The 27,940-nt window shown below is 37.4% G+C and overlaps 3 protein-coding genes across 7 annotated transcripts in view; 1 reads left to right on the top strand and 2 right to left on the bottom strand.

Annotated features, from left to right (window-relative positions):
- The window catches only part of slc35f3b (solute carrier family 35 member F3b), a 78,293-nt gene extending 72,986 nt beyond the window's left edge, over nucleotides 1-5,307 (top strand). For all 5 annotated transcript variants that reach the window (XM_084092816.1, XM_084092817.1, XM_084092818.1 and 2 more), the window contains 3 exons: nucleotides 3,840-4,032; nucleotides 4,164-4,253; nucleotides 4,827-5,307. In XM_084092816.1, the coding sequence (XP_083948942.1) occupies nucleotides 3,840-4,032; nucleotides 4,164-4,253; nucleotides 4,827-5,065 (522 nt within the window). In that variant the 3' untranslated portion in view covers nucleotides 5,066-5,307. The remainder of the gene's footprint in view (nucleotides 1-3,839; nucleotides 4,033-4,163; nucleotides 4,254-4,826) is intronic.
- Nucleotides 5,308-8,358: 3,051 nt separating this feature from the next.
- LOC311070080 (5-hydroxytryptamine receptor 1D) lies at nucleotides 8,359-13,549 on the bottom strand. Its single transcript, XM_084093738.1, has 3 exons — nucleotides 13,029-13,549; nucleotides 11,812-11,972; nucleotides 8,359-9,776 (listed from the first exon to the last, which is right to left on the bottom strand). Exons 1-3 carry the CDS (start codon nucleotides 13,174-13,176, stop codon nucleotides 8,511-8,513), a joined length of 1,575 nt encoding a protein of 524 aa, XP_083949864.1. The 5' UTR covers nucleotides 13,177-13,549; the 3' UTR covers nucleotides 8,359-8,510.
- Nucleotides 13,550-13,681: 132 nt separating this feature from the next.
- Nucleotides 13,682-27,940, bottom strand: part of tarbp1 (TAR (HIV-1) RNA binding protein 1) — a 31,726-nt gene continuing 17,467 nt past the window's right edge. Inside the window, exons 18-29 of the mRNA XM_084092604.1 lie at nucleotides 25,980-26,051; nucleotides 25,581-25,701; nucleotides 25,298-25,408; nucleotides 24,242-24,394; nucleotides 23,933-24,019; nucleotides 23,654-23,853; nucleotides 21,836-21,917; nucleotides 21,474-21,645; nucleotides 21,081-21,260; nucleotides 16,746-16,870; nucleotides 16,208-16,344; nucleotides 13,682-14,200 (exon numbers count right to left, since the gene is read on the bottom strand). Coding sequence (XP_083948730.1) covers nucleotides 14,029-14,200; nucleotides 16,208-16,344; nucleotides 16,746-16,870; nucleotides 21,081-21,260; nucleotides 21,474-21,645; nucleotides 21,836-21,917; nucleotides 23,654-23,853; nucleotides 23,933-24,019; nucleotides 24,242-24,394; nucleotides 25,298-25,408; nucleotides 25,581-25,701; nucleotides 25,980-26,051 — 1,612 coding nt within the window. The 3' untranslated portion in view covers nucleotides 13,682-14,028. The remainder of the gene's footprint in view (nucleotides 14,201-16,207; nucleotides 16,345-16,745; nucleotides 16,871-21,080; nucleotides 21,261-21,473; nucleotides 21,646-21,835; nucleotides 21,918-23,653; nucleotides 23,854-23,932; nucleotides 24,020-24,241; nucleotides 24,395-25,297; nucleotides 25,409-25,580; nucleotides 25,702-25,979; nucleotides 26,052-27,940) is intronic.

Raw genomic sequence — 27,940 nt, 5'->3', positions numbered from 1 at the left:
CACGTTTTGAAAAAATGCACATGCGCAACACTCTACCTGCTCCCGAGAGGGAACGCCTATTAAACGTGGGCACGAGAGAGCATGCACAAGCCTAGTTCTCCTCGTGCACGCTCTGTTTACAAGTTGCTGTCGGCATGGCTCATACAAGCCTGCTACTTTCCAAAAGAAGATTTGCACTTTTTCCACTATGTCAGACATCGCTAATCATAGCTTACATTAACTTTTACTAGCAGTGATTTTAAATGGATTTCTCCAAATAGCATGCCAAACTTTACCTGTCGAGTAGAAACTTTGCAACTGAGGCATCAGTGGGAAGCCCAACCTGTGCTTTTAGCGCACACCAGCGTGTGAAATATTCTCCCAAAAACACTCTGGTCTTGTTTCTTTCTTCAGAGGCCTTTCTCTTCTTGTCATACAATTCGTAGACACTTTTTCTCTTGCGACCCTCAGACATTTTGAAAAAACCCGGTGAGAACGGCGAGCTTCAATGAATGGCTGAAACCGTAGCTCACCACACATATACACCTGAAAGTGCGCATGCGCAGAAAGCGAAAACTACCTAGGGATGAGCACGTACGACGGCCTTACGTAAACATATCACCAGAATGATTGACAACTAGGAGGACCAATAGTCTTGATGATCCACCCGGAAAAAGAAAATCCTCCACTATACCTTTAATTCGAGCTATTGTAAAATTATAATTATAATTATAATACATTTCATAATGACAGTTCAAAAAAGGCTGATGTTAGACTTTGTAATCATGCTATTTTCTTATTCCATATCAGTGATAAATTGTTTAATTCTTTATGGTTTATGTATCAGTAGCTTTATAGAAATGCTGTCCATCCAGGACTTTTATAGAGCAGATGTGGGCCGCACCCACCATTGAGGTCCTCGAGGTCAGGACCTCTGTAATTTTTCGAAGTGCATACAATGAAGGTTGTGAAATAATTGCCTAACGCATACCTGTCAACCTTTTCCCAGGTTTCTCCCGTTTTTTAGCCCTATCTCCCGGACCCCTCCCAGTTTGTTATTTCTCCCGGGAAACTCCTGTAATTTGCATGGCCCAAACTCCTTTATGAATAATCGGACCAATATGTTTGTCTAATGTTGACCAGTTGCCAGATCTTGTATTAAATGCATTATATTCACACAATCCACACACCATATACAATTTCAACCCATTTGTCACCTCAACCTGGCAACCTATAACCCAGTTGCGCAGTCGCGGAAAGTTTAACCGTAAGCGAGCCGATAGACATCCAACCGAGCCGATAGACACCCCCCTTTTTTTAGCGTAGGTTTACTTTTTAAGTCAATTTCTTTAGACATAGGCTACCTTAAGTGAACATTAAGCTATAAAACACTTAGAAAAAAATTGAATAAAACAAGGATGTAAAAAGTAACATATAAAAATATACATGTATATTATGACCAACAAATCTTGTAATTAAAACTTGTAAAACATTTAAAACACTTAAAGCGGCGCTATGCAGTTTTGGCAATTTCTTTGCTGTTTTCTCGCTTTTTGCTCGCAGGTTTCTCTATAGAGCTCCCCCTACAGCTTCAGAATAGATATTTTACAACACTGTCATAAAAACTCTTTGGCGACTCTCCCCCCTCCCATCTTCTCCCTCTGGTCATGTGCATTTGTTTTCAAAGAAGCCGGCGAACGCACAGAGCCATGTCCACTGAGGCATGTATGATACACAGAAGGATAATATATAAATGAATGTGTGCAGTGCCGTAAAGCAATTCATTACATCGCAAGACCTGATATCATGCGATACTTCCTGACGCGGCCCGCCGGCCCAAAGTTGCGAGGGTGGTTTTTCCGCTCAAAGGCGCTAGGGGGAAGCGAGACGGCCACCATTCAACCTGAAAAAAGTCATATAACCATTCCAATGACTGCGAAGCTATTCAGTTAAGGTAAATTAAGCTAAAAAAAACTGCATAGTTCCCCTTTAAATGTGTTTTAATAAAATGTGACAAATTACCTTACATGCGATGAACTCTGCTGCCCTCTTGTGTAAGATTTTTATAGCCACCAAATTGACACATATTTACACATATATTACTCGTAAAAAACACTAGATATTGCGAATACATGTTTGCTTCTAAAATAAAATAACTGCTTTAATTTGTCATTGCACTAACGTAAAAAAGTCTGTGAAATATTTATTGTTAGGTGATGAATACACTTGATGAACTAACTTGTTTTAAGGATGCCACTCTTGTCATTGCTCGGGGATCTTGCTGTGTGTGTGCTCTCAGGCCAGAATGCATCTTTAGAGAGTGTCATGTTTGCCGAGAGTGACGAAAGAAAATGCCCTCATATGGACATGGCTTTGGTGTGTTTTATGTAAATTACTTACCTCAGGCACGTGGTCGCTCATTTAGAATACTACGACTTCATCAACATTATAACAAGGTTAAGAACATGTACATACGCATGTGTTGTAAATTTGGCGGAATGTTTAGGCTACATGAGAAGTTTAAATGTGCGTATAAATACGAATAGTGTACGCAATTATTAGTGAATAAGACCCATTTTGTGTAGGATTATTACTTGTATGGTCGTCATCTTGGAATTATAAGATTCTTTCTGACATTTTTGTAAAAAAATTATTATTCTTATTCTGTGACAACTTGTTTATATTATGTGAAAAAGTGTTTTTTTTTTTTTAAGTTGTGTACATTTTGGGAGTTTTTTTAGAAACAAAAATGGTCTATCAACAAAGGAGTATGGAATGCAAAACTTTGAAGCTCAATATTTCAAAACTGCTCAGAATGCAGATAGAACCTTATAATTCCAAGGTGGCATTGTGTATTTTGTATTGTATACCGTTTTATGCATGCTTTATGATAGAACCACTAGTTAATTTAAACTCACCTATACCCTTTTTGGTATCTACGAATTTGTATTTTGATGATCTAAATGATCATGTATATTATATGATGATACATAATATGTATGTATAATATGTATCTATTAAAGATTCTTGTAATATTAATATGTTGCATATTACATATATATTACAAGAATCTTTAATAGTTTCTGCATCAACACCCGATCCAGTTACATATGCAAAATACTATGCTTGAAGACAAAGAGTCGTAAATGTTCCCTTCTAAAGCTTAAGTTACTGACCACCCTGGAGGAGTGACCTCCGTAGAAGTTAAAGTGCACCTGCACATGGTTCTTCTCCTCTTCTTCTCTCTCGTCTTCTCCTGGTTACTGTCCGTGTGGAATGCCAAGGGATCTTTGTCCCGGAGTTGGCACAACCACGTCAACAGGGCCTCAAGTATTGTAATACCTCGACAACAACTGAGACAGGCTAACATCGCAAGTTTATCATAATTTCTTCATTCAACATGGAGAAAATCAATTGCAACTTCAGCACCATCTGACCCCTGAACCATCAAGACTTTCTCCCGAGACTGCATATCCGTACACTCGTTCAACGGCAAAGGCATTGCAAGTACCGTACAATTAACTAACTAAACAGAGGTTTATTATACGCTTAACAAGGTGCTTTGAAATAAGAAACTGATGGTTCTGTTCAGATGGTTAAATTACTCTTTTCATTCCCCTGTTCTGTTTCCGGACGGAGCCCATGTCTCCGAGTTGCTGCTGTGTGATTGGCTGATTAAATATTTGAGTTAATCAGTTGATCAGGTATACCTAATAAAGTGGCTGGTGAATGTATTACAGCTAAAATAAAACAAGTATAATGTGAATAGCATTGAATGATCATTGAAATGAACCACCTGAATGAACCAATTAACCGAAACAAACTTATCTGAGCTGGTCTTTTTGTTTTTGTTTTCTCAGGTGCTTTTCAAGCTCGTCTTGGGCAGTGCCAAGTTTGGAGAGGCGGCTCTGTTTCTAACCATTGTCGGCGGTGCAAACTTTGTCTTTATGAGCTTTGTGCCAGTTATCCTGTACTTCACACATGTTGAGTACTTCACATCCATAGCTGATCTTCCCTGGGCCTACATGTGTGGAGTGGCTGGACTCTTACTAGGTAAATAAAATACTGACAGAAAAAAGTATATTATTATAAGTAGAGTATTGTTTATGTAATGTGCAACAATTAGAATAACTGTCTTAAGAGATATATAACATATAACTGTTCTTCATTTTCTTCTTCTACAGCATTCAATATGCTGGTGAATTTTGGCATTGCCATTACATACCCTAAGCTGATTTCACTCGGCATTGTGCTGAGTGTCCCTGTCAATGCAAGTGAGTTCATTTTCATCAAAGTAAACTTTTGTAAATATAAAAACAAACTTGTTTATATAAAACCTATATTTTGTGCCACTGACTGATTTAAAGGGATATATACAATTACACTCTTAGTTCATTGTATATCTGTTTTTAAAGGTTTTTGTAAAACTGTTTTTGAACCCTGTCCCACTGAGGCTAGCAAAGTGGCAGAACCTGATTTCACCAAGTGCAACATGTTCCTGGATCAACATGTTTGTTGATCCTGGAACAACAGTCCAATCAGATTTGAGGGACAAGTTTACAGTATGTCAAGTAAAGGCGAGTTAGGTGCTTCTACATCAATGTTATTCACAGAGCATTTCCTTCTGATTTTAGGCATAGCTTACGGGTAGGGTTAGGTTTAGGGGTAGGGATATGGTTTGGACAAAATTTTTGGACCAGAATGTTGTTCCAGGATCAACAAAATATGTTGACCCAGGAACGCGTCTAACTCTGCAAAATCAGTATGTTCAGCAAAGTGGGCAGTCATTGCAACTTCATAGATATTTTGCCGTGGTGGCTCTAAAGTGTGTGTTGTTGGTGTTGCAGTGGTGGACCTGTACACCTGTGATATCCACTTCAATACAGTGCGACTCATCGCCGTGTTGATCATCTGTCTGGGCTTCCTAATGCTGCTGTTACCGGAGGACTGGGATCAGTGTTTAATTGAGCTCGGCACCAAACTCAGAAAGCGGGAACAGCCTGTTGAACCGGCTGAGACCGGAACCAGCTCAGGACTCAACTGGACCCGACGGGCCAGGACCTCCATGTCCACGTTTCCTCACTGACACGCACAAACCTTCTCCCGTTCTTATTCCAGTGACTGGATGATGCTGGGAAGGACATTCATTCCCTAATATTCCTCAGTCAACGAGACTCCGTAGGCCATCATTTACCCTCATGCACATTATAACAGACGATTTCCTAAAGCCAAACCTTTTTTTTTTTTTTGCGTATCTTACAACTGTAAGTGGATTGGAACAATGACTTGGGTCTTGGAACTCAAGAGCAGGGGTCTCAAACGACTGACCTACGGGTCTCAAACGACTGACCTACGGGGCAAATTTGGGCTATCAAGTGTCAAGTTTATCCTTAAATCAAGCCCACAAATCCATTTATAGACTTTAATTTTTCAATTAATAATGTTTCATTTTTATTTTATATATTGTTGTAATTTAATGTATATTATATATTGCAATTTAATTTTATACATTTCTTATTATCCACATGGCTTTTACAGGCCTAAAACTTGAATGTAAAAGAACAGCTGTAGCCCATTTAATAAAAACAAGCAAACACTGCACGGCACTGAAAATAAGTCAAAGTCAGAAAAGTTTGAGTTACATATATCTACATCAAACTAGATTCAAACAGGAGCGGTTTACACAGGGAACAGTCTTGTTGTGGCAATAAGTCTTCAGTGGATAGAAGTTTCTATTTTTGATGCACTACAGCTACTCCAGCCACTTTATTTGCCTGTCTGATATATATATAAAAATATTTTGAATATCATATGTAGATTGATAGCTTTGTAGTCTTTTTTTATATCGAAATATTTCTGATTGTTATGTCACAGCTAGCTTGTGATTTTTCTTACACTGTTAATTGCAGAAAAGAACATTTAAGTAGTTTAGAATACAAGCATTATTACTCCACTAAACATACAGAGCATTATGCTATGCATTAACTCTATGTAGTTCAACTGTATGGTCGTAAAACAGGCCCAAATGGAGGATTTTACCAGGCTAGTGGTAGTTTGAGACCTCTGCTCAAGAGACCCATGAACCAATATCTCCACAATAAAGAGTCCCTGCAGATCTTCAGATGGTTACACTCTTTTTGGAGCTCAGACTGACTGGCACGAATCACTACCAGTGCCCATTAGAACACGTGCCAAACATTGACGTAGACATTAAGAACTGCAACATATGCTGTCTTCTAATACAACAAAGTTCTACCTAGCAACAATTGCATCTGAGGGACTCCCCTTCCCAAACTGTGAATGAAGGTGTTTTCAAACTCATGTTGGTTAACATCAATTGGAGGGTCTAGGAGAAAGAGCGAAACAGGAATAGGATACCATGGTGCTGAGGTTTACTGGGATGCTGGAAGACTGCAGATGTCCAGCTCTCCTTGTACAAACAAAGGTCTACCGTCCTATGGGTGCATCTGAGGTCTAAAGGGATTTCCTTTCCTAAACTGTGAATGAAGATTTTTAGGGGGTTAACTACAGCATCCAGACTGTTTATACTGAAGCTATACTTTGATTCCATCACATTTTTTTCAGAGTCACATGCTAACCACTGTGAGGACACTTCAGGGGCAGTATTGGCGAACCGAAAAGGCAATCTTCAGCAAGATGTGTTACCGTTAAAGGGTGGCATGTGCATCCAGTGAATGTATGACCATTTCTGAAAAGTGCACCTACACTATGTGCTTTGAAAAAGGTGGTGACTGGAACTGATAGCCACCTTTAGATACACTGAAAACATCCTGCACTTCATAAGGCTCCAGTCACTTTTTTTTTTTAAACAATGCATTGCATATTTTTTTTTTTTTATCTTATGGACTGTTCCATTGGATGGAAATTAGTTCTACAGGAAAACGCATGCAGAAAACGCCAATAAATGCTACATGATGGCTTCACTGCCTTTTCTTTGATTTGCAATAGGATCTCATCAGCACTGTCTCCCATTGTCATTGTTATGATGACAATAAATATAATATTGTATTCCTCTGGAATTATTGCTAGACATTATTGTAAACCTTTGTAAGGAATGATTTTTACACTGAAATGCATTACGATCACATTTGAGGAAAATGACAAGAAAACAAATAAATCATCCATTTAATAGATCCGCTTTGTCTGTTTTCACATGGATCATGTAAATCTATATTTTCTCTGTTTGTTTTGTTTCTAAACAAACCAATCCTATAGACTGATGAATATCAAACAGGCTTATGCTGAGAATGAATGGTTTTTTTAACATGCCCAATTTCACAGAGACCATCTTAGTGGGTTTCAGTAATTATCCATCAATTGAATTTGTGGAATGTTTTAATAAATAGAATATACCTTGTGTCAAAATTTGATTAGATAAAAGCTGCCAGTTATGTTAAATCGTTTCAAATTTCGTCATTTTCTGCGCAGAATTTGATGCATCAGAGAAGACAATTATACATAGTTTAAAGACCATGATGCAATCTTATTTTTGTACTAATCGATGTTCCAATCCATGTGTTGTTTTATATTGCCAATCTGCCTTTTTGACCAGAGTGAAGATGGTAATGGTGAAATTGAGAGGAAAATAAAAGTCATCAACATAACTGGCAGTACAAATTAAAAATGCAGTTATTATAAAGCACCTATAAGGAAGAACACAGACCAGGCAGTAAACATTAAAATAGTTTCTTAAAAGAAAGTTAGCGTGAGGCTAATATAAAAAAATTGTTTACTGACCTTGCTTGTGTAAAAATGTTATTTCATTTGTTCACTTAAATGTCACAAACACGTAACGCTGGTAAACCCCAGTAACTTTAACATGACAAGCCACAACCTACAGAAATTATGTCAGCAACGCATGACCTCAAGTTCATCCACATACAAAATAGGTCCACCTAAAAAAAGTGAAGATTTAGACCAGTTAAAAGCTAAAATAAAAACAGTTTTGTATTGAATAAAGTGCTTTAACAAAAAACATGACCTTCACTTTTTCTGCTTTAAAGCGCTCTAAAACACTGGCCCGTGTTACAACCATAAGCAAACAAATAAATAATAAATAAAAACCTTTGCTTTAAATATTGAAAAATATATATTTTACAAATAATCCATTATATAAATATATACGATAGCAGTCAAATGTTTGGAACAATTAAGATTTTTTTAATAAGTCTCTTATGCTCACCAAGGCTGCATTTATTTGATTAAAAACACATATTATTCTTAAATATTAATATATATTTAAAATGTAATTTATTCCTGTGGTGGCAAAGCTACATTTTCACAATAAATAATCAATACGTTTTTGTTTTTTTGTTTTTTCAGTTGTCTTTGTAAAACTTTACATTTTCTTTACAACCTCATTATGGCAATATTATTATTTCAACTTTTTAATGCCTCATAGAACTTACATTTTATTGAACCCATAACATTCCATTGAAATAATCATCCACCCACAAAATACAAATAACATTCAGCTTTGTCTCCATTATGCAGGACTGTATGTGATGCACTCAGCAAATATGTTCCACTCTAACTGTGATCTGTCCATAAAAGAATGTGGCTTGTTTCTTTTTAGTAGCAGCAGAATAAGGGAGTCTGTTCCGCTCACGCTGTTTGGAGGGAACCTGCAGGTGGTCCACCTCCCTCGAACCCCGTCCGCCACATTCGTGACAAACAGGACGAGAACAAGTGGCCAGCGGAAGAACATTATTCAGTTGCTCCCTCAGGCTGTTGTGAAACTGAGAGCTGAGAGCAAAAACGGAAGAGTACGTCGACTCCCCATCGTTTCTGGAGTGCGCTGTGGAACTGTGGGTCAATCTGTTAGTGGGGTCACTCTCACCTCCACCTGTAGATCTCTCAGCTCCTACTTTCTCCACAACGCATCCCAAACTGGCCTGGATCTTCCATCTCAAACTCTGGAAGGCGCCTTGGAAGCGCTTGCTGAGGAGAGCGTACAGCAACGGGTTGATATCTGAATTAAACAGCACCAGCCAATAGGAGAAAGTGACAGCAGACGGGGGAACAACGCTCCTGGGCCGGGACAGGGCGGTTTCGGTGGCCTGCACCAGAGTTACGCTGATGTAGGGCGTCCAGCAAAAGAAAAAAGCGGCGATGACCAGAAATAACCTCAGAACTCCATGATGCTGAGGTTGACTGGGATGTTGAGGGCTACTGGTATGGATTTGAGCCATGAAAGATTGCAGACGTCCACCAGTTGGCTTGGAAGACATCTCAGATGGTGCATCTGGAGCAACTTCATCAGGAACATCTAACTGATCCGTCACAAACCTCCCACTCACGTAGTAAATCAGCCTGGATGGTGTGTAGGTGTCCATGAATGAGTGTTGGAGATTCAAGACAGACGTGGCTCTGTTATGCTGGAGATGTTCTTCCAAACTGTGGATCCTCCTAGCATGGTATCGTGCCACGCGGACAATCTTCACATAGCAGAATAAGATGACTATAGCCGGTAGAAGAAAAGATAAGGAGGCCATAATGACCGTGTAGCTTGGGCTGTTGGCCCAGTTCACGGCACAGCTGTACATGGGAGCCACGAAACTGATGTTGCTCCAGCCGAGGAGAGGAGGACAGCTGGTCAACATAGCTTGCAGCCAAATCCATATCACCACGGAACCGGTTCTCCATATCGTGCAGCGGGAACCGTACCGCAGGCAGTCCACGATGGAGAAGTAACGGTCCAGGGCAATAGCAGCGAGTGTTAAAACTGACGCGGTGCAGTAGACTGAGGATGTGTAGCCGACATACAGACATAGATCCTGGAAGATCAAGAGAGAGTTCAAAATGAGCAAAAACATCTGTTAATGCACTCAAAATTAGGGATGCGCGATATATATGCCGATACCGATATGGTGGTGGATATGTTCACTTTTAATGTTATTGTTATCGGCCTGATAAGAAAATTTGGACAATATATCAAAGACGAATAATAAGGGATTATTTCCTTCAGCTCAGACACTATAGATGTGCACTGTTCACCATGATGGTTTTGAATTGCTTTGAATTGCTATGATTAGAATCACTTAAAAAAAAAGGAAAATACAGTTAAGTGCAGCATGTGCAGCGCAAGTCTGTCATATAGGCTACATAAAATTGCTTGGGACATGACTTTTAATGGTGAGACTTTTGTTTTTATGAACAGGCTCTCAAAAATAATATAAAAATTTGGATTTAGATTTATCGGTCAAAATATCGGTTATCGGCTTTCAAATAAAAAGGAAAATTAGCCAAATTTTTCATATCAGTGCATCCCTACTCAGAATGTTATTTTGTAGCTTCAACAACTTAAAGGTGATGTATGTCATTTTATCAATGTTAAAATAAACACTGGTTCTATGCAAAACATTGCTATGTTTGTTTCAGAATGTCAATCATCCTAGTAGAGTTTTCAAAAAGTAGCGACTTAGGAAGCAAGTCTAGGAACCAAGTTTTGAATTCCAGCATTTCCCTCTAGCATTTTGAGCGCTGTTGAACAGATTCTTAAACACTTCCGATTGGTCATTGTGCTGATGCGCTCAACATATATGTCTGTGATTGGCCATTGTGTTGACGTGTGTGACTGGCTACAATGATCAACAATGACATCTTTGACGCTCTTCATAGAGCGCTTACATAGATACACCCGAGAGCGTTTAAAAGCAGGCATCTATCAGCGGATCCATAATATATCCACTGATTGACAGATCCGCTGATAGATGTCGCTTTCAAACGCTCCTGTGTGTATCTGTGTAAGCGCTTGATGAAGCGTTGATCATGGTAGCCAACCACAACCACGTGAACGCAATGGCCAATCAGAGGGGTTTAAGAATCCGTTCAACAGCGCTCAAAATGCAAGAGGGAAATGCTGGTATCGACACATTTTTTTTTATTCAGTACTGACTTCGGTACCTCTGCACTTTTTTTTTCTACTGATGAATGTTAAAAACATTGACAGCCAATCAGAACCCTTCTGACTTTAAAGAGCTTATAATAAACAGAACGTTGTCATTCACTGGTGTAATATAGTTATCGTTATAGTTGCGGTTATCTGGGTGAACAGGCATTAGTTCACCCAAAAATGAAAATTCTGTCAGTAATTACTCCCTCATGTTGTTCCAACCCGGTAAGACTTTCGTTTATCTTCGGAACACAAATTAAATTACACTCCTCCATAGGCTTCTTTGTAATTGAAACTTGCCGGCCAGAAAGTTAGTAAAGAAAAAAAAAGTGTTTAAAAAAGTTTATCAAGCGACGAGAATACTTTTGTGCGCAAAAAAAAAAACTACTTTATTATTTCAACACTTATGGTTGACTATGGAGGAGTGAGCCAGCTCTCAGATTTCATCAAAAATATCTTAATTTGTGTTCCGAAGATGAACGAAAGTCTTACGGGGTTGGAACAACATGAGGGTGAGTAATTACTGACAGAATTTTCATTTTTGGGTGAACTAACCCTTTAACTCTAAGAGAATAGTGAAGTCCACACCACAACTATAACGATAGAGGAACGGTATAATTGAAATCACTAAGAGCTCTGAGCATTTAAAACTGGGGGGTTCTTATTATAAAAAGAACGTTATCCTCCGTTATCATTTTTATTATGAACAGGCCTTAAACCTGCAACATTAATTCAACCAATGGCTTGAGTTTGGGGGCGGGACTAATGGCTTGGTCAGCGAATGGCAGATGGTGGGGAAACTCGTTTGGAAACGGTCATTACTTTTGCGATTCCGTTTGGTCTTGCTAGTGGTTCAGACATCTCACACACTTCACCTTTAAGTTATAAATGTTGGATGTAAAGCATTATGTACTAACATTGTAGTTGACCCATCCGTTGTTCATAATGGAAACTGCCACAAACGGCATGATGCCTATTCCCACTAAGAAATCGCTAATGGCCAGATTGATGATCAGGACGGAGGTCACGGTGTGGAAGGTTTTTGTGGCTGCCACAATCACAATGACCAGAATGTTTCCTGAAAAGGAGGAACAAAAGCACAACAGAATAAACACATTTTTTTATTAATTTTGTACAAATTCTATTATAAAATAATAAAATAAAATAGAAAAAAGAAATCATGTCAATGTCAATATTTTTTATATATTGTGTCAATGTGTTTATGAGTGTGATGTCACAAAAGCACAGATGTCTGCAATGATTTTGCAGTTTAGTTTCAATAGTTTATTTGGAATGAGTAAAGCGTTTTTCAGTTCTGAATCTTACAGCATAGTAAGTTTTGATTGATGTATTTTATTTCTATTTTTCTTGACATCACCCCAAATATAGGTAACACTTTACAATAAGGTTTCATTAGTTAATATTAGTTAACAACATTGAACTAGTAATGTCTACAGCTGCATGTCTACAGCATTTATTAATCTTTGTTAATGTTAATTTCAACATTTACTAATACATTATTAAAATCAAAAGTTGTATTTGTTAGCATTAGTTAATGCACTGTGAACTATCATAAACAAACAATAAACAGCTGGGTTTTGATTAACTTATGTTAACAAAGATGAACAAATACAGTAACAAATGTATTGCTTATTGTTAGTTCATGTTAGTTAATACATTAACTAATGTTAACAACTTAAACCTTATTGTAAAGTGTTACCAAAATGTGATTAAAAATAAATATATTATTTTCATACTAATATCTTACAGGATGGAATGTTTTAGAGAAAGGAAAAAGCACATAATGTCACAACACACTACAAACTTCATCAAATTGATTGCTAATACTTGATGTTTGGGTTGTCGTTTCCCACCAAAAATAGTCATATCCTGCAGGATGATGTCATTAGGGCTATGGATTTTGTTAGCATTGTTTTAGATACCAGTCAAAACTATATTTACAAGAAATGTTTTCTTCTAAAATATTAGTTTTTGCATGTTACAGCTAATACAACTTAACACAAATCATTTGATCTTATACCATAATTCATATACATCAAATGCAAAACTTTCTCATGTCCACACGACATCTCTGACATTCACACACACTATTGAAGCGTAGTGTAAAGCTCACCCGTCACTGCGGCCAGACTCATCAGCACCATCAGAGTCTCCAGCACCAGACGCGCTCGAGGCGACAGAACGGTTGAGTTCCTCAGTGCAGTCCGCATCTGAAACTCAGACTCATCTGAATCAAACCACTCACCAGCCGAGGACTCCATTTAAAAACACTCAGTCTGATATCCCGATCTCAGGTGCGTCACAAGCAACCTGGCCATTTAGTTTAAAAGAAAAAAAATCAATCTTCCATAAGAATGCAAAAAGCTCATTTAAGAATATATTACAGTATTTGATCAAAAAATAATAACCTGCCTATACTTAAAGCAGACAGTTTGCTTCTGACTCCTCTCTGGTTCTTCATTTGCCCTGTGAGCACCTGACAGTGCAGTTTACCATCTCCAGGGTCCCTTCATCAGTTTATCCACAGCGATGACAACATGGAAAAATCAAACGCTTGACTTGTGAATTACACAGCTAAAGAAAACAGACCGCTTGAATATGTGGCTCATTTAAACAGTCTATATTTACACAGATGCTTAGTTTCTCAAGGGATCACGGCGGCTATGGATGTGATTAATTGAGACCTTTTGCATTGCATTTTTCCATGCTACATGTGTGGGAACAAATATGATGTGTAAATGTGCATTAAATATCAACTTAGTCATTGTGAGAGAGAAAACAGTTTATTTAATCGAAATTCAAAGGTATGTTAAAATACGTCTCTTAAAATATAAGATAAAACACAAAGTCATCAAACAACACTTGTCAATACAGAGTGAAAAATAAAAACTCAAAGGGAAGGAAAAGGAACAACAGACGGTATATGGATAGATGCCATATTTAAATATGAACGAAGCAGTTTTCGATATTTCTAATTAAATTTGGGGAGTCTTGTCATGCAAAATGCATCTTATGCATCACAACTTTTCCTTAGAAAAATGGTGTAAAATGCAACATCTCCCAAATACTGACAGATGTTTTCTGCTAAAACACAGAAGACTTGCTCAGCAAATTCAGCACCGAGGGGCTGCGGGGTTTTGTCCTAAATGCTGGCGGGTATATTCCCACACCAGCAGGGCGGCGCTCACGTGCACATTAAGGGAGCGGGTGACACCGTTCTGAGGAATCTCCACACACACGTCCACCAGCTGCAGCAGGTTTGCAGGAATGCCTTCCCTTTCATTACTGTTCGGAGACAAACAGACACTTTAGAGTCATGCACCGCACCAAGCAGAATTCAAAAATCAATATTCGATGGAATGCTAAGGTCCCTAATGTATGTTCAAGTCAAGCTAATGAGTTTATAAAAGCCATTTAAAATGGTACTTTTACGCCAATGAGCAGACCCACGCAAAATCGGCACCCGCAAAAGCTCAGCTGATATCCGCCCATCATTCACAGTTCTACAATACATATCCCCTATAACTAGCATGTTTATTTTGATTAATTTGCCCAATCAATTTGACCAATTTGATTTCTCGACAGTCTCCGTTTAAAACATTTACCCTGTTTAATGTCTCAAAATATAATTTACTTAAGTGCATTTTTGGTTCCCGTATTTCCTTTTGGAAGAAGCACATGGAAAATGAAATGCTATTTGGGAATTATATTGGACAAAAATTAGTATTTGCCTCTTCGGACAAGATCAGCCATCTGTATTTTTTGCTATATCGTCCTTAAAGAGAAAGGCTCTAAATGTTAATGTGTATAGCCTATCTACTGAAAGTTTGTCAACTTTAGCATATAGATGATAACCTTAATTAATAAAAAAAAAAAAAATTTAATCTTTAAATCTGAATGTCTTTAAATGCATTCTGTAAATATAGAAGTAGGCCTACACTAGCATATAGATTACCTTAAATCTTAATAAAACAAAATAATATTTACATTGTCTTTAAATGCATTCTGTAAAAATGCTGTAAAATGTGAAAAACTAATTTAATCTAGGGTACTTGTACTTCTTGATCATTTCATTTCCTGTTTGGAATGGAATAACGAGAAATGAAAACCAGCTCTTTTATTCTTTTTTTAGTTTAGTTTAAAAAACGAAAAATGAGATTTTGGCTTGATTTTTCATTTTTCGTTTGTGGTTTACAAATCAGTTTATGGGTTCAATATTTCATTTGCACACGTGGGCGGCGCTGAAACGCCCCTTTCATCTGATTGGTCAAAACACTCCGCATTCAGTAAGCAACGAGCTTTTCTTTCTGTCAGGCAGAATAAGAGTCAGTACGAGTGCGGCACTGACAAATGCACTTTAATAAAATAATGTCTGAAACCACCACTCACTGTTAACTACGCACAATATTTGAAGCAGAAATATGTTGCTGGTCACGTAATTTAAAGTGCATTTGTCAGTGAATTTTTCGTTTTTTTAAACTAAACTAAAAAACGAATAAACGAGCTGGTTTTCATTTCTGGTTATTCCATTCCAAACAGGAAATGAAATGATCAAAAAGTACACGGACCATCTAGGCCTGCTGAGGAGGTCAGATAAGAAGTGCAGGTGCTGATTGAACTAATAAACCAAGCTTTTAAATAATATGTTGGGTGGTTTTGCTGATGAGCGCTCGGCATGTCAGAACATGCCCCTCTCTCTCTCTCTGCATTTAGAGGTAAGGAAATCTCACAGGGAGAGACACATCAATTAGCCTCATAATGTTAAACTGCACCGTCAGCGCACACTGAAACGTTTCTATTTTCACATCCCTTCACAACCCTGCTCTTCATAACAAGTAATTGAAAGAGATCACTTGTACAATGGCCTCAAAATGTATTTAAACAATTAAGGGTCAATCACATTATAGGCTTACCATAGTGAATTAGGGTAAGACAAAAAAATGTTTTGAAAGAAGGATTGAAAAAAAGTTACATAATGTACGTTTAAACTACATTTTTAAAAGACGCATCCTTTTTTATGAAAGTCAGCAATTAATTATTAGGGTCACTGATCCTTAAAAATGTATAAATATCTTTGCATTACATAACAAAATGTAAAAACTTAAAATGTGGTTGTTTGACAACCACATTTTAAGTTTTTACATTTTGTTTTCATATATTTTTTTTGTTTTCATATATTTCATATATTTTACATTTTCATATATTTTTGAGTGTGGCTGAGATGTACAAACACTTTTTGGGGCCACTGCATATAGACAGAATTTGGACGGTGAGTTGGAGGTGTTGGTTTACCCGAGTAAAAGGAGGCTTCTCTCAGGAAACGTGTAATCTTGTAAACTCTGGCTGTTGGATGTCTGCTCTACGCCTATTACCCAATATCCCTCTCTCTTCTTCAGCTGCAGGTAATCTGACAACTCGGCGGGCTTCACCTGGAAAATGAAGGCAGATAACTTGAGATTTCTGAACGGCTTCATTAATCATGACAGATTCAATCAACAGAATGCTCATGTTCTACATTTCACCCCACAAAACCTTCTGATGGTTTCGTGTGGTACGTATTTGGCTGATGTAATGCATGATTATGAAGAATAACATCTCTAGGCTTGTTTCAGCTCACACTTAGAGGAAATATAAAAATATAACTATTTCTTTAAAGCTGCAGTGTGTAATTTCTGCACCCCTAGTACCACAATTGTGGAAACAATTGTTTTGAAAAAAATCACTATTTCTGCAACCGATATATTTGTCAAAAAGGCTGCAAAATAAACTGAACAGAATTGATAGTCTATACAAATAAAGAATCTATATCTGGCCAGAAATAAAAACACACCTCAAGCATTGGCAGCCACAACTCTGAAGACACACTGAGCGCCTGGAACTGTTTATCATTAATGTGTCGCAAACTGTCCAGAACCAGAGCTTTGGCCCCAAAGATCTCACACGTCCTGCACAGACCTGGAACAGACACACAAACACTTGCGGTTTAGTCCTCTGATAGTCTTAATAGCAACGCGTCTAGATAGATAGGGGGGAGCGAGACTGGAACTTGAGAGCATCTCAAATATACACAAGAGGATTTTCTCTCAGGGTTCGTTGTCTTAATTCGATCGGGAAAATATGATGGACGGAATATGATGGACGAAAATATGATGGATGGAAAAATTAAAACAGTTAATTTTTAACTGTTTTAAAAATTAAACAGTTTCCACACATATATTAAGCAGCACAACTGTTTTCAACATCAAATCAGAATATTAGAATGATTTCTGAAGGATCATGTGACACTGAAGACTGGAGTAATGATGCTGAAAATTCAGCTTTGCATCACAGGAATAAATTAGATTTTAAAATATAGTAAAATAGAACAATTGCAATAATTTTACAATATTAATGATTTTACAGTATTTTTGATCAAACAAGTAAATGCAGCCTTGGTGAGCATAAGAGATTTCTTTCAAAAACCCATTTTAAAAAAAAACATTTCACATATATTATATGATACAGACATTCATATTCATCTGTGGTTTCTTTTATCAGTCTTGTTGAATGCAACTGATAAAACTGGATGAATAAAAACCATATGCTTATCAAACGAACAATAGTTGGCTTGTGCAGAATGTTTGAATGTGATGAATGAGCCTTTTTTAATGAGCTTGTGTTAAAACAGATTTGTTGGTTGATTCAGGAGGAAAGGTGTGTGTGTTGAATGTCTCTGTTATAGTTGCAATGATGACATTCAGAAAACAACAAAGATCAAACAGAATGAAAACAGTGTGAGACACACTAGCATCTGTCACAGCAAAGACAATGAAGACCATCACAGGATGCACTCAATAATATAATAGGGCTATGTTTCGCAAAGAATCTGGCGATACACATCACAATATGATATATTTGTGGTACTGTAAGAAAGGTGATAATATATTGCACTATTTCTTGTTTTAGGAAGAAAATCTAATTTTAGAGAACACCTATATGCATAAAACTAGAGCAAAAACTTGTATTTCATTTTATTTAATCAAAACAGTGGGATCTGCATTTATATTTATATCTATATCACTAATCACTATTTTCTTTAGGTATATATTAGTTCTGGGCAATGATTAATCGCGATTAATCCAGGGTTGCTGCACACTTTTTAGGCTTTTTAAGACCTTTTTAAGACCTGAAGAAATATCTCTCGAAATTTCGATATAGTTTTGTTGATAATAATTAGATGATATTTTACTTATTGTATTTTTGTACTAGTACCATAGCTGGTTTAGGCCTGTTGTTGACAGCAGACTCACAAAAATATTCATATTTTTCATATTCTATGCAGTGGTCAGTTCACAGAAGTGACAGAAATTAACATTTTTATTAAGGGGCGATATTTGCCACCTTAAATTGATTTCCAGGAGCATTTTCACCTATGGACATTTTTTCTAAAAGATAATACTTACGCTAATTAGATAGTTTTAATTTGGAAAGCATTTAGATATGTCTAACTGTACGTTCACACCGCCGCCGGCGAGAGCGGCAAAATTCGCTCTCGCCGCCCTGCCAACGCCCTCTCCCCGTAGAAAGATGCGGGGTCAGAGCTCTGACACTCTGATGTAGATCGAATTACTTGACTGCGTTCTCTGGAATCCTCCCAAGCGGAGGACTTCTACATTCCGATTGGTTGCTGCCGAACCACGTCATAGCTCATTACCATAAAGTTGACCTGACCTCAACTCTTCTCGCCGCTCTCACCGTCCAAGAAGCGCAGCGCCGCGCCGCCCTTGCCGGAGCTCACCACCGACTCGCATTGAAAATGAATGACTTACGGCCACTTTGACGCTCTCGCCGGCGGCGGTGTGAATGCACAGTAAAGTGTCATCTAACATTTTTAAAATAAGACTTTTTATGGCCTAAAATTTAAAAAAATCTAATTTAAGACTTTTTAAGGAACCGCGGGAACCCTGTAATCGCATCCAAAATAAGTTTAAGATAATATCAAATAAAAATATATTTAAGAAATATTTGCATATATATATATATATATATATATATATATACACACATATTTATACATAAATATTTTATATCTAAATAACAAATTTTTCTTAAATATATACATGCATATGTGTGTATTTATATATACAAAAAAATTATACACACATGTATTATGTAAACAAACTTTTATTTTAGATGCGATCAATCACGATTAATCGTTGCCCAGCACTAGTGTGTATACATGTATATATGTATATATGTATATATGTATATATATATATATATATACAGTGAGGAAAATAAGTATTTGAACACCCTGCTATTTTGCAAGTTCTCCCACTTGGAAATCATGGAGGGGTCTGAAATTGTCATCGTAGGTGCATGTCCACTGTGAGAGACATAATCTAAAAAAAAAAAATCCAGAAATCACAATATATGATTTTTTAACTATTTATTTGTATGATACAGCTGCAATTAAGTATTTGAACACCTGTCTATCGGCTAGAATTCTGACCCTCAAAGACCTGTTAGTCTGCCTTTAAAATGTCCACCTCCACTCCATTTATTATCCTAAATTAGATGCACCTGTTTGAGGTCGTTAGCTGCATAAAGACACCTGTCCACCCTATACAATCAGTAAGAATCCAACTACTAACATGGCCAAGACCAAAGAGCCGTCCAAAGACACTAGAGACAAAATTGTACACCTCCACAAGGCTGGAAAGGGCTACGGGGAAATTGCCAAGCAGCTTGGTGAAAAAAGGTCCACTGTTGGAGCAATCATTAGAAAATGGAAGAAGCTAAACATGACTGTCAATCTCCCTCGGACTGGGGCTCCATGCAAGATCTCACCTCGTGGGGTCTCAATGATCCTAAGAAAGGTGAGAAATCAGCCCAGAACTACACGGGAGGAGCTGGTCAATGACCTGAAAAGAGCTGGGACCACCATTTCCAAGGTTACTGTTGGTAATACACTAAGACGTCATGGTTTGAAATCATGCATGGCACGGAAGGTTCCCCTGCTTAAACCAGCACATGTCAAGGCCCGTCTTAAGTTTGCCAATGACCATTTGGATGATCCAGAGGAGTCATGGGAGAAAGTCATGTGGTCAGATGAGACCAAAATAGAACTTTTTGGTCATAATTCCACTAAACGTGTTTGGAGGAAGAAGAATGATGAGTACCATCCCAAGAACACCATCCCTACTGTGAAGCATGGGGGTAGTAGCATCATGCTTTGGGGGTGTTTTTCTGCACATGGGACAGGGCGACTGCACTGTATTAAGGAGAGGATGACCGGGGCCATGTATTGCGAGATTTTGGGGAACAACCTCCTTCCCTCAGTTAGAGCATTGAAGATGGGTCGAGGCTGGGTCTTCCAACATGACAATGACCCGAAGCACACAGCCAGGATAACCAAGGAGTGGCTCTGTAAGAAGCATATCAAGGTTCTGGCGTGGCCTAGCCAGTCTCCAGACCTAAACCCAATAGAGAATCTTTGGAGGGAGCTCAAACTCCGTGTTTCTCAGCGACAGCCCAGAATCCTGACTGATCTAGAGAAGATCTGTGTGGAGGAGTGGGCCAAAATCCCTCCTGCAGTGTGTGCAAACCTGGTGAAAAACTACAGGAAACATTTGACCTCTGTAATTGCAAACAAAGGCTACTGTACCAAATATTAACATTGATTTTCTCAGGTGTTCAAATACTTATTTGCAGCTGTATCATACAAATAAATAGTTAAAAAATCATACATTGTGATTTCTGGATTTTTTTTTTAGATTATGTCTCTCACAGTGGACATGCACCTACGATGACAATTTCAGACCCCTCCATGATTTCTAAGTGGGAGAACTTGCAAAATAGCAGGGTGTTCAAATACTTATTTTTCTCACTATATATATATATATATTTTACAGACAGAAACAGAAACAGAAAGTGCATAGTCAATCCATGACTACATGACACTGTTTTATATTCAATACTGTAAAGCTGCTTGTTTTAAAGCAATCTATTGTATAAAGTGCTATATTAAATATGCCTTCACTGCTGAATTGCGGAGCTCATTCAAACATCCACATCGCTATGATCAGATGCTTTCTAGGGTTTAGGGTTTAGCCATCATAAACAATTGTATTGATCTCTTCTCCTATATAATATTACTATCATTAATTTTGTCTATTTGTCTTACCGCCCAGATTGGTGGGCTTGTCGATGAGCGATGCGACCACCAGTAGGTTGCTGGTGAGTTTGCCCAGGCGTGCTGCCCTCTGCTGGGCCATGAGCTCAGGCTCCTGCTCCTGGACGCTCAGCTTCCACGGGGTGATTTTCTTCTGAACTTCTGCCCAGCGCTCGTCCTGCTCCAAAACACCTATCAGACATAAAACGTGTGCTTGTAATGTAATGATTTCACTCTTCTTCTAACAAATTAGCTGGTGCTGTAAAACACTGAACATTAGAGCTGACAAGATCGTTTCCCTCACACTGATTGAAACAAGGGAAATAGCTGAAGATTCTCGGATTCTTGTGTTTTTTATAAGTGTGGTGTGGTTCCTGCTCTCTGCTGCCCTCACGTGGTGATTACCTTTGTCCTGCTGGATCCAGTCACCAGGCTGGAGTTCACAGAGATCCCTCACACGGTTCTTCAATGGCAGGGCGGCGCACATCGGGAAAACAACAAAACTCTCAAATTTCCACAGTGGAAGCCACTCATCTTCTGCCAATTCTGAGAGACTGGGAAAGGTCTGGAATATTGTCTGGGGAAGCAGAGAACGTGATGCTGATGGATTATGACAGCACAGAACAAATCACATTATACACAGACAATAGAAAAAAAGGAATGTGTGTGTGTAAAGGAATAGAATATACAGTTTGTACAGTATAAAAATCATTACACCTATGGAGAGTCCCCACAAAGATAGCAAAACAGTGTGTGTGAGATCTCACCTCAACACTGTAATCCCTGATTGGGTGGAAAGCACTGAAGAAGAAATGCTCCTGGATTCTAGACCAATTTTTTATTGCATTTCTGTGGAGAAAAAAAAAAACAAGTTTTAAAAGTCTCTGGTATCTCCAGGTTTCATCTGAGAATCTAAGAAAACCCAGTCCCAAAATGTGTCGCTATAATTTAGAATCACATTAGCAGGTCTATTAAACCCTGTAAAGCAGATATGGAGCTCATATTAAAGGAGGAAAAAACACCAGTTATATTCAGAGGCCCAAACTGAGCAAACAAAATATGCAGTTTGGTGCACTTGCTGATAAAAAATTCTGATAGACTTAATGTAAATGAATGAGATCTGTATCACAGTATATCAGACTACTTACATAAAATGGTTATAAATATCAGTTGTCACTCTATATCTCCCAATAATATGTCTTAGTAAGATATTTAAATGCTTATTTTCAAAGCTCTGTAGTTTTTATCGTGGGGGGAAAACATATGATGACTGACAAATATACGTTCATTAAAAGCCTGAAGATCACAATTTAATATGATCTTTCTAAAAAAAAAAAAATTATGGATAATCAATTAAACCTAAGCAGCTTCAGTCCAATAAGTGTTCATCTTAAATATTAAAGTTCTTACATTTACTAAACAAAAATCAGTAAAGATTTCCCAGCAAAAAAATACACATGTACCACGACCTGAAGCGGGACATTTTTACAGTTATATTAAAGGATTAGTTCACCCCAAAATGAAAATTTCCTAATAATTTACTCACCCCAATGCCATCCAAGATATCAATGTCTTTCTTTCCTCAGTGGTAGAGAAATTATGTTTTTTGAGGAAAACATTTCTGGATTTTTCTTCTAACAATGGACTTCATTGGTTACCATCGTTTTTAACTCCAAATCAATGCAGTTTCAAAAGTTGTACGGGCTGTACGCGATCACAGCTGAAGAAGAGGTTGTTATCTAGCAAAACAATAGATCATTTTCAAAAAAAAAAATTATAATTTATAGACTTTTTACCTTCAATAGTTCGGATTGAGCTGATCAACAAACGGACAGGGAACTACGTCATCGCGTTGAAAGGTCACGCCGGCGCCGGCAATACTATTTGAACTACTATTCATATTCATCAGAATGTTATTCATATACTATTCATATTCATATTCACTGAATACTATTACTATATATATAATAGCAAACAATACTATTTGAACTATCCTCCTACGTACGGTCGCATTGTAAACAGTGGGGCGGTACTTCCGCCGGCGCGGCGTGACCTTTCAGCGTGATGACGTAGTTCCCTGTCCGCTTGTTGATCAGCTCAATCCGAACTATTGAAGGTAAAAAGTCTATAAATTATTTTATTTTTTTGAAAATGACCTATCGTTTCGCTAGATAACAACCTCTTCTTCAGCTGTGATCGTGTACAGCCCCTACAACTTTTGAAACTGCATTGATTTGGACTTAAAAACGATGGTAACCAATGAAGTCCATTGTTAGAAGAAAAATCCAGAAATGTTTTCCTCAAAAAAAACATAATTTCTCTCCCACTAAGGAAAGAAAGACATGGATATCTTGGATGGCATTGGGGTGAGTAAATTATTAGGAAATTTTCATTTTGGGGTGAACTAATCCTTTAAAAGGCCTTTTACTTGCTAAAAAAGCATAAACTATCAATTACACATCAGAAGGCATTAGAGGTTTTTCAGCAAAGTTTTGATCATGTCGATAATTTAGAGGCCTTTGAAATTCCCGAATCAAATAAGATGCAGTGAGCTTTACAGGGTTAATGAGTGAATCTTTTCTCACCCGGTGTTCTGCATGGCTTCAGCCTGCTGTAAACAGGCCTGGACCACCGTGGTCAGCCCACCCAGGTTTTCCTCCAGGACACGGGCGTCCTCCAGCTCCCACACCCTCTTAAGGGCGAGCAGGGCATAGAGACGAACGCTGAAGTTATGACTGAAACACCACTGCAGGCTCACCTCCACCGCTCTACGCCACTGCACCTCCTGAGAGAAAACACAAATAAATGTTGATTTCTTCCAGTTCGCAGGGGAAGAAATTAGATTCAGATGATAAAAACTGCACCTTATCTTGCAGTTTCGGGAAGAGGACGTTCAGGTGCACGAGGACAGAGAGAAAAGTGCAAATGCTTGTTTTTGTCTTCTCATGCTCCTGCAAAACAAATGATTTACCAGTAAATAGACATATCTACATAACTCAAGCTGCTGTGTGTAATATTTTAGATGTTAAAATACTTCCTCCTGTCCGAGTTTAATCTAGTTATTTTTTTCTACCGCAGAACTTGGAATGAGAAGCTTTCAAGCCTGGTTTTGTTGTGTATGTGTCGCACCTGTTTGTAGATTGAGGTTTGTGTGTTGATAAGTTCAGACTCACCAGACTGAAACAGTTCCACAGGTTCTGGATGCGAGACGGGTTCAGGTGGAGGATCAGGATCAGGGTCCATTCGATCAGGTACTTGACGGATGCTTGGTTACTGCAGAAGCCGGCCTCACACACGTGACTCAACACACAGTCCGACACAAACTCCTGTGACAGATAACAAAGTACACTATTAAAGTGACTATATAAGTCTTCAAAAACTTAACTAAGTTTCATATGGAAAAATAATGTGTGTGTGTGTGTCTGTAAATAAAAAATGGTTAGATTTTTTTTTTTTTTTTAGTTTAATAATTTATATAAAATAAATTGCATATATATATATACACACAAAATCAGATTTTCTTAGTTCATCTGCTATTGCCATGTGTGAGGAAAAAAATGTTTAGTTTGCATCTCATGTTTGTAAAAAAAAATAAAAAATAAAAAATAAAAAAAAGATTAGAAACAAAACACACACAAACAAAAATAGCATGATTGATTTATTTAGTATAGACTGCATTAGTGCCCACCCACTCTTTCAGTAGCGCTGGTTCCGAAAAAAAAAAAATTCCATTCATTTTTCCTATAGGGATTTAAAAAAAAGTTTTTGTTAAAGTATTATAAGCCATGAACCAAGCCAATTACCCATGAGGTGAACAATTTTTTTTTTTTATTTTTTTTTTTAAATGTGATTAAAAAAAACAAAAGGTACAAGACTGTGTATTTTACGGCTTTAGTGAGGGAAAGAACTACAATCCCAGTAAGGTTGTCTTTAATGGTTAAAAATCGAATTTCTCTATGGAGAAAATGAATGGAAAAAATATTTCCGGAACCCGACTATTACAAATAACAGCCTATCAAAAAAGTCATTATTATAGAATATTTAATTAATTAATATTTTTTCTTCATTGTGCCCGTCTTACTATGTAGGCCTGTTATACATCCACCAGATTTAATCAAGTAATGTTTAGTAGAAATGTTTAGTGAGGTTGTTATCAAATTGGTATCGGCCAAAATCCTTGAAATCAAAGTGTATTAATATGCATGTGTGCGTGTGTGTAGAGATCTAACCGGTCTGAGTTTATGCAGTAGCAGCAGCAGCGTCTGCCACACGCGGTTCTTCACTCTGTGCTGGATGGAGTTGCTATAGTAACGTACTTTGGATTTTGAAATCTCGGCATCCTGAGGGAAGGAAAAGAGAAACAGGAGGGAACTTTAATCATAAACACATGCAATAACCATGAGAAGAACAGAACAGAATCAAACACACACTCACTGTTTTCAGGAAGTGCTTTCTTTAAGAATTAAACACCCAATTTCCAGTAAGAGCTGTAGTTAAGAATTGAACACAAACCTTCCTCAGTAGTCGTTGCACGAGCTCTTCCATCAGACGCTGGTGGAGACGATTAGATGGATTCAAGCGGCAGAGGAAAGCCAAAGCACACACTCGAGGAAACTGATCGTCTCTGTTATCACTGGAAATGAGATTCAGAATAATAAATGTAAATCAGCATCAAAGTATTTGACATGCTACTGTATGAGGAAAAGTACAATGAATATATTTAATTCAAGTAGTTTTGAACCACAGTCTATTTATAAAAGTCATGCCTAGTCAATGATGCCAACCTCTAAAATGTGCATACCACAACATTTCTTCACAATTATGGAATGCTTTAATGAAACATTACTCATTAGTGCATCAAAAGTGACCTCTATCTTACACACATTACAAACAGCTAGTGTTGTGGTTTACCTGCTGACAGCCGTGTTTGCTGCACAAGTATCACCAAATTGCTCAACATAGCTTTGAACCTCCTGAACAAGCCTGAAAGCAAGAGAATAAAGGAAAATAAATGAACAAAATTATAATAGTGTGTGTATATACACTACCGTTCAAAAGTGTGGGGTCAGTAAGATTTTTTAATGTTTTTAAAAGAAGTATCTTCTGCTCACCAAGGCTGCATTTATTTGATAAAAAACAATTAAAAAAAACAGTAATATTGTGAAATATTATGACAATTTCAAATGACTGTTTTCTATTTTAATATATTTTAAACTGTAATTTATTCCTGTGATCAAAGCTGAATTTTCAGCATCATTACTCCAGTCTTCAGTGTCACATGATCCTTCAGAAATCATTCTAATATGATGATTTGATGCTCAAGAAACATTCATTATTATTATCAATGTTGAAAACAGTTGAGTACAAAGTTTTTTCTAAATTCTTTGATGAATAGAAAGTTCAAAAGAACAGCATTTATTTAAAATAGAATATTTTCTAACATTATAAATGTCTTTACTGTAACTTTTGATCAGTTTAACTCATACTTGATGAATAAAAGTATTGATTTATTTTATTTCTTTCCCCCAAAAATAAAATTGAAATTCTTACTGACCCCAAACTTTTGAACGGTAGTGTTTAATGTTACAAAAGCTTTAGATTTCAGATAAATGCTGTTATTTTGAACGTTCTATTCATCATAGCATCATGAAATAAAAATGTAAATAACTGTTTTCAACATTGATAATAATCATAAATGTTTTTATTTTATTTCATTTCTCTCTATGGCTCTGACACACACAAATATAAGTAAACACTTTGCGACTTTTCGATCGCGCCCGCGCCCGCGCCTCTCTCTCTCTCTCTCTCTCTCTCTCTCTCTCTCTCAAAAGCTACTGTTACATGACAAACCAGAAAGAATTAAACAATTTATCACTGATATAAAATAAGAGAGTAGCATGATTACAAAGTCTAACATCAGCCTTTTTTGAACTGTCATTATGAAATGTATTATAATTATAATTTTACAATAGCTCGAATTAATATGAAATAATGTTATTTTCTAAATACTGTATGTGCTAAACAATGATGTACATTTAAAAAAAAAAAAACACCTGATTTATTTTTAATCTAATTCCCTGACATTCCCCGCTTCTGATTGGCAGACACACTGAGGGGGCGGGGCATTACGTAAACAACGATAAACGAAAAAGCCAATCATTTCGCAAGAACGCGAGTATTTTGCATATGTCTCAGAATACTGGTCACAACACTGGTAAACCTTCTTAAAATGTACGTTTTTATAAAAATTGTATGTGCTCAAGATTTCTCATAAACAGCTCTGCGATATAACCAACTTGTTGTTTAACTTACAGCTCTTATCCTTAACCGCCTACCGTCAAGCACATTGATAGCCAGTATCCGAACTATAAATATAAGTTTTCATCGCATTAACATTGTGCTGTCTAGGCGGAAAAAAAAAATACCTGACAGACTGTATATTGGAGCGACACATTTATGAGCGATCCAATTTTTGTTTTTTATGCACTTACATTTCTAAATGTTTTCAATTTTTTCACATATCTTTATCAACTGTCATAAAACGGATTTACTGCTAAAGCATACCTGTCAAGTATCCCGTTTTGGCCGGGAAAGTCCCGTATTTTACCCTTCTTTCCCGCCGTCCTCCCGTATTAGTATTTTCCCGTAAATCTCCCGTATTTTAACCTGCGTTATTAAAAAATAATAATACCCCGAGCCCGGGCAGAGTTAAAAAAAAAAATACATTCCCAGTCTGAGCTCTGTCACTAGTCTCGCGATAACTGCCACCTGCAGTAGCCTACTACAGGTGCTGTAGGTGGCAGTTGTCGCGAGGTTAGTGTGTGAGGTCAGATGATGAGTGACAACGCGGAAAAAAAAGAAAAAAAACAGAG

Source organism: Abramis brama, assembly GCF_963993115.1.
Source record: "Abramis brama genome assembly, chromosome: 19".
Lineage (NCBI taxonomy): Eukaryota > Metazoa > Chordata > Actinopteri > Cypriniformes > Leuciscidae > Abramis > Abramis brama.
The sequence above is the reverse complement of the archived record's forward strand: the minus strand, read 5'-3'. Positions and strand labels throughout refer to the sequence as shown.